General features: G+C 40.5%; 1 protein-coding gene across 1 annotated transcript; it reads left to right on the plus strand.

Annotated features, from left to right (window-relative positions):
- The first annotated feature begins 331 nt into the window (after positions 1-331).
- On the plus strand, positions 332-13,863 carry chfr (checkpoint with forkhead and ring finger domains, E3 ubiquitin protein ligase). The gene is made up of 18 exons (XM_020631104.3): positions 332-467; positions 1,381-1,501; positions 2,276-2,375; positions 2,742-2,851; positions 2,940-2,999; positions 3,091-3,288; positions 3,757-3,840; positions 4,327-4,492; positions 4,601-4,755; positions 4,934-5,096; positions 6,368-6,567; positions 6,756-6,881; positions 7,006-7,089; positions 7,971-8,041; positions 8,338-8,425; positions 8,567-8,674; positions 8,808-8,880; positions 10,939-13,863. Exons 2-18 carry the CDS (start codon positions 1,396-1,398, stop codon positions 10,979-10,981), a joined length of 1,935 nt encoding a protein of 644 aa, XP_020486760.1. The 5' UTR covers positions 332-467; positions 1,381-1,395; the 3' UTR covers positions 10,982-13,863.
- Positions 13,864-14,365: the final 502 nt, after the last annotated feature.

Raw genomic sequence — 14,365 nt, forward strand, 5'->3', positions numbered from 1 at the left:
AATAAAAATTACAGCATTTATAGCATTACTTTCCCTATATGATTCCGTTACTATAATACAACTAGCCTACCAGAGATGGCATTTTCTTTGCAAGCCATGCTATTTTGTGGCTACACCCCCCCCCCCCCCCCCAAAATAAAATAAAGCTTAAAGTGTCAAGTGGTGATTTTACACGACTGTAAGCTTTATGGACAAAACTCTCTTATTTACAGCCACTGACTGACTTGTTGCAACAATATGTAACACAACATGTAATACCAGCAGAAACTTATATGCACTGGTCTGAGCCTCTGATGTAGTCTATGGTTTTGGGGGCCAAGTCCCAACCTGCCCCTCCTCCATCAGCTGATGACGGTACATAATGTCAACCCAGTGCTTAGCAGGAAGTGCATCTTGTGTTTAGCTGGAACATGAGGAGAAGTGTTTTAAACAACTAGTGGGACACCAGCAAACCTTTTGACGCTAAAGTAAGTGTGACGGACTTCACATATGTTTAACATTATGGTCATTTCTGGATGTTGCTGTGTGTTCCTGATTTCCGCTGTGTGGTTTATCTGCTAATGTTAGCAACAGTGTTAGCCTAGTGTTATTATTGAACCAAGTTGTTGTTCACGTTGCGTTGTATGATATCAGCAATGTGTCGGATAGTTTCTTCAAAAACGTATAATGTCAGCTAACGATTAAAAAAGTACACGTTTTCAAGCTTCGTCGCTTAAAAAGTCACTTAGTAAGCTCAGAAAAGCCAAACGTAGCTAGGAGGTGTTAGCAGATTCTGACCCGAGCGAGCTCCGCACCAAACCCTGGTTAGAAACTTCCTACATTTTATGTAGCTTTGCTTTTTCCGCAAGATGGATATGTTTACTTACATTCCTTATAACATTTTCTGATTCATTGAAGTTCCCATGTCAATTCGGCATTCATAAAACATGACACATGCAACATCAATGGATTAAAAACAAATACAATCTCTTACCTGGCAACTCAAAATGATGAAGTGTTTTCATGTGTTCAGGCTGAGGTCATTGAGTTTAAATGTGTCTGAAACAGGTATAGGCCTACGCTAGTGTTATGGAGACCGGAAGACTGGTAAAACTTAATCTAACCTAATGTTTGCTGAAAACCTAATCACGAGATTTGAAATGTAACATTTTAAACCTTACGTTTCAGATCCAATAAAGCTGGTATATAAAAGGATATTGACTCATTTGAAATGTTTTATTAACCTCACATTGAAGAATAACGATGACATTTACTTTTGCTTTCTCTTTCCTACTTTGTAGTCCATAAAAAAGTAGCAAAAACACTGCAAAAGAGTAACACCAAATTGGTACAGAAAGTGTTTGAAGCTTATAAATTGTATCTTTTTTTATTTTTTTATAGAAACAGCAGTGGGTGATGGAGAGTTATAGAAGAGGACGACCATGGGGGAAGCTGGTCAAAGTGAACTCCAGTGAAACTGTCCTGCTCTTCAACAGGGAGTGCACAGTTGGCAGAAAGAAAGGTTGGTCTGTATATTATAGAAAAACAAAATATATTTGTCTCTTTTTTTTTTTTAATGCCATTTCCTAAAATTGTGTTGTTGTTTTTTATTATTTTTATCGTGTTTAAAAAAAGTTCTCAATGTGATGATGCCTGTTAACAAAAGAGACCGTCCTGCCTGAAGCGTAGACGTTGCTGTCAGTGTCTGGAGCTCTTCAAAACCTCCCCCTTGAAAACACAAAGAGTTCTTTAGTGCACCAAACTTAGACAGCCTCTTGGGATGATAACAAAAGGCTTCCATTGAGAACATGTGTGCAGAATATTAAGTAGATTTTTTCTTTGTATGGGTTCTGCTTAAGAAAAGGTTGGGCCTATATTCCCTCTGTGCTCTGTTTTGTCGTTGAGAGCTATTGGGGGTCTGCTTTTTTTTTAATGCAGTGCAAAGCGACTAGCCTTAATTGGTAATCTTGTGTCTGGGTGATCAAATCTCTCTTTTTTTTTTTCCATGTCATGACATTGTTCCCTGTGAATCTAATTACTGTGAGGTTGGATTGTCAAGGTAATTAGTTTGAAGATAGGCTCTAGTTATAGAAGTGTTTCCCCATATTGGCCAAAATTGCTGAGAGTTTGTTTTAGAATTAGTAGAGGGGGGAAAATAAGGTTTTCATGGAAAAACAACAGCCTGCAGACTCTTTAACAGATGTATAAAAACCTTCATAAAGGAACAAAAAACTTACAGCTGGGTTTCATGTTTGTTCTTTGATCTCATTGTTGTGTTTTGTTTTCTTTATTCCAGGATGTTATTTGTCTTTCCCAGCAAATAAACTGGTATCAGGCGAGCACTGTAAGATTGTGCAGGATGAAAGCTCGGGGTTAGCGTGGCTCGAGGATATGAGGTACTGCACGCTGAATGATTCCCCTTTAGAAAAAAAAAACTTACTGCAGGATGAAAATGTTGCATCATGTGACTGTTTCTAATGGAATCTGCTAACAAAATAAAGATAAGATAACAAATGTAGCAAGGGCAGATTTACTAATTAAAGAACATGTCAGTGTTTGTTTTTTTAAACTATGCTTGCATTTTTTTAAAGAGCTGACAATGTTTGTCATTTTCATATACAGTATTTACCCTTTTTAAAGGAAGACTGTGCAACTTTTTGATCCAGTAGAAGTAAAGTAAAAGTCGCACATTCTTCCTATAAACTACAAACCCATGGACTCTATTGTACAGTGACACACCCTATCACTTTTTGTTTGTGTAGCACTAATGGCACAATAATCAACATGTCCAAACTGGTCAAGAAGCAAACTCACATGCTGCAGAACGGCGATGTCATCTACTTTGTGTACAGGAAAAGTGAGCCGGAACAGAGTGAGTAGTTCATCCTGTCAGCCATGAGAATTTAATTTAATTTACAAACGTAAACAAGAGAACAACTTCTTCTCTTGTCCCCTTGTAGATATTGCCTACGTCTACCACTCAATCAAAGCAGAACAATCTAATACACAACAAACTTATGGTAAGTTGGATAATTTCCCCGTGGGTTTATTTTTCACTAGTGTTTTGTGCCTCACCAGTAACCTCCACCCTTTTATTTTTCTAACCCTCAGACATGGAGAGGACGGCGCTCAGTGCTGCTCCAGTTTCACCGTCGGAGATGTCCCTCTCTGTGGAGCCTGTGATGCTCGCAGCGGCTCCTCGTGATCCAACTCAGGAGGAACCTCAGCCCTCCACCTCTTCTTCCCACTTCTGTATTGGGAGCATGACCACTTCTGGTGCCATGGCAACCGCAGCCTGTCCTGCTTCTGGTAGGTTCTCTGCTATCACACTGTTAAAAAGGGGGTGACCATTGTGGTGAGAGGAACTAACAGTACATCATGTTTCCATGCATTGCACTTTATACTAATACCATAATGAACTTATTCTAAATTTAACGCCACTTGTATCAGGCAAAACGTATCGAACTTGAAAACATTTTAATATGTGCAGGTTGATGATTAAATGACAGCACTGTCTGTTCTCATCTGCTTTATGCATCGTACCTTCTCCCCCCCCCCACACACACACACACACACACACACACACACACACACACACACACACACACACACACACACACACACACACACACACACACACACACACACACACACACACACACACACTGCTCACCTGACTGTGATTACCTGAGCCCCCCCCTTTTTTTCTAACCATTCAAAACAATCAGGTATTCGGTGATTATTTGACCCAGGTCTTCTAAAATTCCTTCTCATCAGGCCAAACTAGAGATGCAGCCCAGGCACTGGGAAGAGACACAGACAACATGGAGCCAGAAAGCAAGAGGAGGAAAACTCATGATGGTATGTTCCTTTTTTTTTTTTATTCTTCCAAATTAATTTCTCTCTTATTTTTGCATCCGTACGACAACCAGCTGCTTCATCTTTGTTTATAAACTGTTTGCTGTTGCTCCGGAGCCGTGACCTTCTCTCCAGCTGTTTGTAAAATACTGTGTTATAGACTTAAGACTGAAAAGGCATCACACAGTATAGGGCTTTCACACTTGCAGAAATCTCTCGAACAGTCCTCCTGTAATTATCTAGATATTTTCAGGCGTTTGTACGTGAAAACAGCTTTACAGACTTGAAAAGAAAAAAAAAAGGAAAAACAATGGTGTGCTTTGAAAAGCTCAAACTCTCCAGTGGTCTTAAATAGGACCGTTTAAGGTGTAACCAGAGCTTTAGTTCTAACCAAAAACTTCTTCTCAAATAAAGCGTGCAAAGTTTTTGAAAGCCAAGCAAGACAGCTGTCTCAGAGTAGTGTGTCATTTACCGTTCCTGTTTCTACAGATAAAGATTATGATTCAGGCTCTCCACACACCTCTGGTACAGAAGTGGTCGCTTCAGTACAGGGACATTCTTTGTCCAAACCCCCGACAGAAGGAGCAAAAACGGACAAGATGGAGGAGAGTTTGACATGTGTCATTTGTCAGGACCTTCTGCACGACTGTGTCAGGTGAGACCTTAAAGTTCAGTCATGAGGCTCGTGCTCTTGTCATGCACTTTTCGTACATGCAGCATGTCCACTTGTTGGTTTGTTTTAACAATCTTCTTTTTGCTCTAGCTTGCAGCCTTGCATGCACGTCTTCTGTGCTGCTTGCTACTCAGGCTGGATGGAGCGTTCGTCTCTTTGCCCCACCTGCCGCTGTCCTGTGGAGAGGATTCGGAAGAACCACATCCTCAACAACCTGGTGGAGGCCTACCTCAACCAGCACCCAGGTTTGAACAGACGGATATTATTTAATAGCATATTTTAATCATGCAGATGAGATCTACTTCTAGTGTGTGGAGGAAAAAGCCTGACTTGTTCTTTTGAGGATGTTCAGCAAAAGGAAGACTTGCTTAAAATAATGTGTCATTGGAGACTGATGATGTGTACATTTGTGCCGGCCCACAGAGAAGTGTCGCAGTGAGGAGGACCTGAAGAGCATGGACAGCCGTAACAAGATAACTCAGGACATGTTGCAGCCAAAAGTTGAACGCTCATTCTCCGACGAGGAGGGCAGCTCAGACTTCCTGTTTGAGCTCTCCGACAATGACAGCGACTCGTCAGACATCAGGTAAAACTTTTAGTTGTTAGTATTTGTAGACAGCTACTACTCATTTTTGCAACTGAACGGACTTGGTTTTAGTCTAAGTCTTTTGATGAAAATGTTTTATTAGTTTAACTTGATTTCAAGTCATTTCAGTCTATAGATGTTTTCAGGTTTCTGTAAAGACATTTTAGTTGTTTCGCAGATTCTATGTCTCCCAAGTGTTTTGAGGCCACATCTGTTAATGTATTATTGCCATTTTTTGCATTTCAAAACAGTTTTTGTTATACTTTTATTTTGTACCATCTTAAGCTAAGGGTACTTTACTCCCTGTTTGGAAACAAGCATGCTTTTATTTTGAAATAAAATAAGGAACTTTTAGTAGAACTTCTAACAAATCGAGAAAAAAAAAAATTAAAATAGCTAAATGGAACGGTAGAAGAAGTGAAATGTTTGACATCACTGACCCATTTAATCACTGACCCAATTCAAAAGAGCAATCAGGTCGTTCTTGGTGCACCAAAGGGAAAAGATAGCATGAAGGTAATGTGAAATGAAAATCGTATTCATTAAATTCAGACCTTAATCCCATCATGTAAGAACTATCAATACAATACTACAATTCTACATTTTCATTCAGCAGAAGATTTGTCTAACGCAACATCTGAGAGAAAGTGGAACAATAGAAATGGCATCCATATCAGTGCGTAGGTGTTCATGAAATAGGGAGTTATTCTGTTTTTGAGGTGTAAAAGGACTCGAGAGGAGACGTGTCCAGCTCTCGACTTAGAGCCCTGTCGTAACGTTAGGACCAGGCGCCTTTCATTGGCACTGCATACTGGACGGGAGAGAGTGTAGACCTGGATGATAGAGTTCAGGTAGAGAGAAACGTTTTTGTCAAGCAACGAGGTTTAAAATTTGATGTGATCAGCGACTGGGAGCCAATGGAGGGAGATGAACAGGGGAGTGAGAAGTGTTTTAGGTTGGTTGAAGACCAGTCATGCTGCTGCGTTCTGGATCATCTGCAGAGGTTTGAGTGTGCAGGGAGAGGGAGACATGCCAGTAAGGCTTTGCAGTAATCATTGTGTGATATAACTAGAGTCTGTACAAGGAGCTGTATAGCATGCTCCAACAGGTAGCTTCTAATCTTTCTGATGTTGGACAGCGAAAGCAAAACATAGAGCTTCAAATTGACTCTAAAAAAAGCTTCAATAGAATCTTGTTTTCTTCTTGAATAGAGAAAAAGTTCTTCATGTGAAGATTTTCCTTAGTGTCTTTTATTCTCTTTTTGTCCCCAGTCAACCTCTAGTGATGTGCAGACAGTGCCCAGGCTACAGGAGGGACTTCAGTCAGGTGCTGTATGCCACAGGTTCAAACTTCTGGCTCCCGGGTTTACCGGTTCCACCACAAGTTCCTCCTCCACCCAAACCACCAAATGAAGAGGTGCCTGAAAAGCCCACAGGGGAGCAGCCCTCAACATCCTCTGATATCCCCTCAGGTGATAACAAGTGAAGATTAGATCATAGCCAAAGTTCAACTCTTCCATTTCAGCAGCATTCTGAAATAATTAAATATACCAAAATCATTAAGTAAGCGTGCTCTGTATCTGAAAGCTGACCTCACCTCAACTGTGAGGATCCTCTGCTCATCCATCTGAAGCTTCCTCTGCTTCCGTCTTATGTGCAGCTCCTCAGGATCCCAAGGAGTACCGCTGCCCCCCACAGGGCCTCCATCTCATCTGCACCTGCTGCCTCCAGCCGATGCCAGACAGACAGGCCGAGCTCAACAGCCAGCAGGGTGTCGCTCAACAATGTGAGTCCACTGAACTTGTTTGCTTCTCTGTAGGAATTTAATGTCAGCTTTTCAGATGTACAGGCAGATTGTTGCGCTTTTGCCTTTTTGAACCATGTATGCATGTTGTGCTGTGTCTTGGCAGGTGTGCTGTGCCAGCGACCCTTCTGTCACATGTACTGGGGCTGCCAGAGGATTGGCTGTCAGGGCTGTCTGGCTCGATTCAGTGGTATGTATCTCTTTCAGCAGAACGGCCCCAGGGGGCGCTCTCCAGTTTGATTGTCGATTGTAGTAGGCTTACTTTAGGCTTAGATTTTGTAGAAGTTATGTAAATGCAGTATCTTATTTGAATGGTTGTCATCCTCAAAAAACATAATAATCTAATGATACATACCCCTGCATGTCACTGCAGAGTTAATGCATGTACTTATTCATGTACGCTGAAATATAAACAGCACTCATGTATCTCTTTGCTCAACCAATGAAACTCACAAATTCAGCCTGCAATGCTTACATTTTTTTTTTTTGTAGATTTCTTTGTTCCATTCATTTCTGTGTTGTAGTTGGATTAATACTTTATTCTTGATATCTTAATTTGTATGCAACGAGTGGACCTATTGGTTCAATAAGTGAAGACAATGTTGGTGTTTTTAACTTGCATTCATTAAAACAGTCAGCAGGGGGAGACTCAACTGTTTGCAAAAAGTCTGATAGTATCTAAGTCAACCAGAAAATGACCCTAAGTTCACTTTATGTATAACCACATGATTAGGCTTCTGAGTGATGGTCTCAATCTCAGGTTCACAGTTCTTTTTCATACAGCATGATGTTTATTCAGAGTAAAAATAAATAATCAAGCAGGGTATGTGTTTAGGCATGGAACCTGTGAATGATGTAAAATAACCTGTAAACAAGGGTAAGAGTGTAGCTTGTAAATCAGTCCTTGTATCCAAAATGGTCGCTTCATGCTGCAGAGGTAGACTGAAAAAAGGCTAAACTTGAGGCTTAAGAATGGTATATAGTCAGCAGACTAAAGGAGATATTGTGGTAGCTGCATCCATTTCTTTTACAAAGTCTGTGATTCAAGTGCAGCATTTATGTTTCTTTCAGAGCTCAACCTGACAGACAAATGCCTGGATGGTGTGCTGAACAACAACAACTATGAATCAGAGATCCTCCAGGTAAAATAAGGCTCCTTCTTCTGGTGGTTGCTTATTTGTGTGATTTAATGCACTGCTTAAAGGGGTCAGTGGAGAAGTGTATTTTAATTCATGGTTGCTGATTTTAGACTAGTGCAGCACTTAGACACTTTGCATCTTTCTGTGTAACAAACAGCATTTTCTGCTCTCTGATAAATACTTTCTACATTACATTTCAACTGTTTCAAAATGAAGCACACAATCTAATCAAAAACCCATGTTAGAGGCTTGACATGCATGTGTGAATATTTAGTTTGTGTGTTTCCATCCACTATCAGACCTACCTGACCTCCAGAGGAAAGTCCTGGAGAGATCTGCATCAGGAGTCTCTGCAGAGCTTACAGCAGGGACAGTATTATCTCACAGGTGAGTCCACAGTGGGCTATGACAGATGCATTCGAAGGATCCAGTATGACACTCCATTCATGGTAATATAGAACATGTGGTGGGGCTAAACTACACATAAACAAGTGGTCATATTCTTTCCTTCTGTATGTCGTCTGTCAGATGGTCGCATCTCTGCGAACGCCGTCCTGTGCTTCTGCTGCGGCCTGCGATCATTCAAGGAGCTGGCCTACAAATACAGACAGAGCATCCCCTCATCTGAACTACCAGGTCAGACAGACTGAAGCCATTTTTAACTGCATCTCTTTTTTTCAGCCGCAGCATAGACTGAAAATATGTCACTGCTGTTTTAGGGTCTTACTTCCTGTTTTAATAAATGTCTACCTCATTCTTGTTTCCTCAGCTGCTGTGACAGCTCGTCCTGACTGTTACTGGGGGCGTAACTGCCGGACACAGGTGAAGGCACATCATGCAATGTAAGTATTTTAGCTTCACATACACGCTTCCCTTCTCAGAAAGTATAGCTGCCCTCTAGGGGCTAAATGGTGAAATTGCAGTTGTGAACAAAAAAAACTTGACCATCCACTTCAGTCCTCTCTGTAACAGAATCACTTTAGTTTCTGTTTCCTGGTTGAATTTAACACAAAGATATTTAAATATGTCAGTAAACTGAGTCCCTCCCACATCAACAAACAAACTCTGTCAAGCTTCCCTCTGCACTGCTTGTTTATAAATAGCAGTAAGATGTAGATGCAGTGAAGTGTCCAAAGTCATCTTCAGTGATTGTGCATTCAGCTTCAACTTTACACAAACTCTATAATACTTTGATTCACATGTGAAAGCAGAAGTGTTTAAATTTAACTAATTTCATGTACGTTCAAGTCCTGCTATAATATAATAATAACTTTATTGAAAGAAAAACACAGTTTTACAAAAGGCTTTGACATACAGTTAAAGCATTTAAAAGAACAAACAGAAACCAAACACTTCAGAACATAAACCCAGCAAGAATAAAGACAACGCAAAATATTCAGAACAAAACGCAATCCCACTGCAAAACACTCAACAAACCTTTTAACACAACCATCACAAGAGCCGTCATACTGCCGCTTAAAGGAACCATCACAAGAACCCAACATCACAATAACCAAACCTCACAAGAACACAAAACCCCAACATCACAAGACCCCAACCTCACAAGAACACAAGAACCCAACATCACAAGACCCCAACATCACAAGACCCCAACATCACAAGACCCCAACATCACAAGACCCCAACCTCACAAGAACCCAACCTCACAAGAACCAAACCTCACAAGAACCAAACCTCACAAGAACCCAACATCACAAGACCCCAACCTCACAAGAACACAAGAACCCAACATCACAAGACCCCAACATCACAAGAACCAAACCTCACAAGAACCCAACAACACAAGAACCAAACCTTACAAGAACCAAACATCACAAGAACCAAACCTCACAAGAACCAAACCTCACAAGAACCAAACATCACAAGAACCAAACATCACAAGAACCAAACATCACAAGAACCCAACATCACAAGAACCCAACAACACAAGACCCCAACAGCACAAGACCCCAACAACACAAGAACCAAACCTTACAAGACCCCAACAACACAAGACCCCAACAACACAAGACCCCAACAACACAAGAACCAAACCTTACAAGACTCCAACAACACAAGACCCCAACAACACAAGAACCAAACCTTACAAGACTCCAACAACACAAGACCCCAACAACACAAGACTCCAACAACACAAGACCCCAACAACACAAGACCCCAACAACACAAGAACCAAACCTTACAAGACTCCAACAACACAAGACTCCAACAACACAAGACCCCAACATCACCAGAACCCAACAACACAAGGACCCAACATCACCAGGAGCTGAGACCAAGAGGAGATAAGATTAAAGATGATGGAAAGAACCAAGAGAGATGAAAACAACAGATGATGATGATGATGATGATGATAATAATAATGGTAATGAAAATCAATATGGATTCAATTAGTTAGATAAAAAAAATGACTGAATTATAACAAAAATTAACAAGAGCCATCAGAGCTGTTACAGGGATTAAAACAGAAACTTGAGATAAAAGCAGAAATAAAGAGATGGTACAAACAACAAAAGGAAATAGAAGCTGCAACAGCAGGACATTTGAGGACAACGTTTTAAAAGAATAATAAAAGATAAGACAACTTTAAGAAGATTACAATTGTAAAGACATGGCCATGCCAAGGTTTAACTGTCAGTTATGAATCTGTTTTGAATTATTCTGACTGTATCTGACAAACAGGACAGAAATGAGAAACACATGGTGACCCCCCTGCATGTAGTTCACATACTGTACCACTAGAGGGAGTCATAGTTTAAAGTTGGTCCCAAAGTTCTGCTGTTTGAAGACCTGATGGAGGTCCTTTATGTCATGTTTTTTTTTTAACGCAGCTCTAAATGATTGTCTTTTTTATTTTTTCTTCTTTAATTCATTTTCAGGAAATTCAATCACATTTGTGAGCAGACACGCTTCAAGAGCTGAGGAGTGGAGGGGTTTGTTTCTTCACCTGTGTGTCAAACTGAAGAGTGTCACACGATGTTGTGACGTTCTGTTTTCTGTCCATATTAGAGATCTGCCTTTCAGATGTTATGCAAAAACCCAATGCAGAAAATACAATCGGTATCCATTTACAATAATGACCAGTGTCCTGCTCGATGTGGGGCTGTGTGAAATAATGCTATGCACATTATCATTGGAGTTGAATTCATGTTTACTTAAAGGTTGGAGCTGTTATTGAGAATTTAGACCTAGGGGGCAGGGAGATGGGGGGGCTCCTTTACTCACCAAGTCTACCAGGTAAGCAACCACCAACTGTCAGTGTTTTAATTTGTCAAAAATGCTTCCTGATACTTCCTCCAGCCTGTATGGAAAAAAACAAACAAATCCTAAATAGAGACCTTGTGGTTCAATTTGTACAGATAAAGATCATTCACCTAAACATGTTTGTAATATGTAGTTTTCTACCTTTTGTAATTGAGGGTATAAACACATGATGTATACAGTCTGTCTTTCAATGTTTTATTTTGTTAGGGAGGTTCTTTTTACTGCTCATGATTATGTCAGAGTATTACAGTAGTTGCACCATTTTTGGCCAAGTCATAATTAGTTTCCACTGGATTCCAACTCGTAACAATATCATTAAGTGTAAATGTCTCACCTCTGGGGAGGGGGGGGGGGGCTTTTCTTGTTTCGCCCAGGTATTACTTCATCTCCAGACGGGGGCAAAAAGCCATGTCAAAGCCTGCGCATACGTTCTCTAGATTAATAATCCCTTGTGATATTTGTATAGGATTTGTAAGGGGATAAATGTGTTGTAACCCTGTCGGGGGGGGGGGGGGGGGGGGCTTTGGTGTATGCTTTGCTCAGGATAATCATCTCAAAAGGTGATTATAGTGTAGAAGGGACCCTTTCTTAGAGCCTTGTAGTAAGGGCTAAGCTGTGATGAAAGGCAGTTACTCATGTATGGTCTTGAAAAAATGCAACACTCCAGGAAACCTGCGGTTGTTGAGTTTGCTGGAAGTGATGGTTCTTTCACACAAATTGAAAGTTTGCAATAGCTGGATGATGCACTTGGTTAACTAGGTTTAGAGAATCGTGCAAACACAACTCAACAGCGTACCTTTGAGTTGAAATGTACGTTCCTGTTGTATAGGCCAGAGCTGAGAGATATGAAATCATTGTGTTTAGGCTTGTAATCGATTTTTTTTTGGATTCTCAGGTACACAGAGCTGCTGTGTTGTGATTTTTAAACGACAGGTGAACGATATTTGGTCGTCAGAGAGTGCTGTGTCAACATGTCAAAGATGTCGTGTTGACTTCTGATTTGAGACCTCCACGTGTCAATGCTATCACTCACAAACATGCACAGCTACATGATGTCTACTGGAAAAAAAAAAAGGACAAGTCATGTTTATTTTTCTGGACTGTTTCGCCTTCTCAACCTTAAGACATTAGATTCAAGGGGCCTTATATATTGAAATGTGAGGATGAAGTAACACATACCTTATTTGTGGGCCCGATGTAGTGTGTACATTTGTAGAAAACTGTAGGTGGACAAGAAGAGTGGGGGTGGGGGGAATTGTTTTAACACTTAGCTTGAATCCAGTACCTTTGTATGATTCCCACATACAGCTACTGGGCTTATTTTTTTAAGAAAGTTTTTGGGCTTTGTTTAGAAGAATATGTACTAGAGATAAGTCCAAATATTGAGTAGATGTGGTTATGTTTCACAACAATGAGGATATTTGCACATCACGTTTTGTACACAGATAGAGGCATCATGTGAGGTCTGCAAGGGAATGGTATGAGCCAAACATCTTAGAAGAGCTGTCTTTACATAGCACCTGAGATTTCCGTCGTCTGGTTCTTCTTTGTCTGATTTTAAATCATATAAAGGGTTTCATTCCAAAATGGGACACGATTCATCAGGTAGAAAAATGCAATAGAGGGAAAATTTAACTTTTTCACATGTATATATCGTTGTTACTTTACATGCTGAATCTTTGAAAATGATGTCCTTTAGAAAGATATATATATGAGAAACATGAGCCATAGTGACTGTGGACACAGTATGTTTCTAAACTGGGTTTATGAATGGGCACTTTCTGGTCTCTGCCAGAGCTCTTGAGTTAATCTGTGGTGTTAGTAAAGTGGTTTAGGTGTGTATTTTTATTTTTTGTATTCCCTGAGTCACGGTGGGTCCACACTGGCATTCCTTAGCGGCTCAGGCCCTCGGCACAAACCCGGTCGATCCCCCGACGGTGTGGCTGAGTTTTAATTATTCCCCACCGGAGATCTGGGCACCATAAGCCAACAACAGTCCCAAGCCGCTCCAATCAGGAATTGGTATTAAAGAGGCTTTGGTTGAGTGCTTTGCGTTCTCTGGTATGTGGGTGGGAGGGGGTATGTTGTATACTACGGAAAATATTTACTCACTTTGTGTGCAAGAGTCTGGACCGCACTGCTCAGCAGTATGGAAGAGGCAGGACCATTCTACCTCAGCGCAGCTCCCAGGGACAAGGGAGGCTGAACAGGCATCAGAGTCAAGATCACATCCCTTCAAAACACGCCTCTTAATGAGGGCTGGAAGTCCTTACTGATGCCTGTAAACTTTGTATGCAATGCACTATTTCTACAGTTATAGTCTAGACTATGATCAACCTCTAGTTAAAGCTAGCATTAGGCACATGTTGAAATGTTGCAAGAATATGTTTGATAAATGCCTCTTACGCTGTATGATCATTTGTATGTTATATTAGCAATGCTACAAATCAGAAATCTAAAACATTGACCTGTATACAGATCTGATTTACTTGTGTACCCTGACAAATTAAAAGACCAACATGTATGTCTGAAGAAACCGACTCTTCGCCTCTCCGCCTCTCTTCTTCATAGCTAAGGGTTCAAATGGAAGCGGAAAAGACACAAATAACTCTCACAACCAAAAACAAACCGAGGACCCCTAGCTGCTCGCTAGCTCGTAGATCCTGCGCAGAGGGCGGTAACTGGCAGAATTTATAGTTATGGGGAGGGGTTTTAAATGTAGATACAGCTTTTTAATTGGTCTAAAATTAGTAAACAAACCTGATTAGGATGAAAATGTTTTACAGGAAGATCAAATAGTTTATTTTGATGTAAAAATACTCGGATAATGCTTTATTGAAACATATTTTGTCAGATAAATGAACATTTAACTGAGGAATACTGGATTGAGACCAGAGAAAAAAATCTATTTTATTTTATTGGGACTTTAACCCTCCATCACACAAATAAACTGACCATGTACTTTATAGTGAAAGCCCCTGTGAGGAGTTTGAAACTGGATATAAAACAGACTGACATTTGTCCGCATGCTTCTATGTGATC

The sequence above is a fragment of the Labrus bergylta genome, chromosome 2 (assembly GCF_963930695.1).
Source record: "Labrus bergylta chromosome 2, fLabBer1.1, whole genome shotgun sequence".
NCBI lineage: Eukaryota > Metazoa > Chordata > Actinopteri > Labriformes > Labridae > Labrus > Labrus bergylta.

What these genes read in the sequence shown, in the direction of transcription:
- chfr (XM_020631104.3), top strand. Translation starts at nt 1,396, where the DNA reads ATGGAGAGTTATAGAAGAGGACGACCATGGGGGAAGCTGGTCAAAGTG. An exon ending in GCAGGGTGTCGCTCAACAAT is followed by an intron (nt 6,882 to 7,005) that starts GTGAGTCCACTG and finishes GTGTCTTGGCAG; the next exon opens with GTGTGCTGTGCCAGCGACCC. An exon ending in GTGAAGGCACATCATGCAAT is followed by an intron (nt 8,881 to 10,938) that starts GTAAGTATTTTA and finishes ATTCATTTTCAG; the next exon opens with GAAATTCAATCACATTTGTG.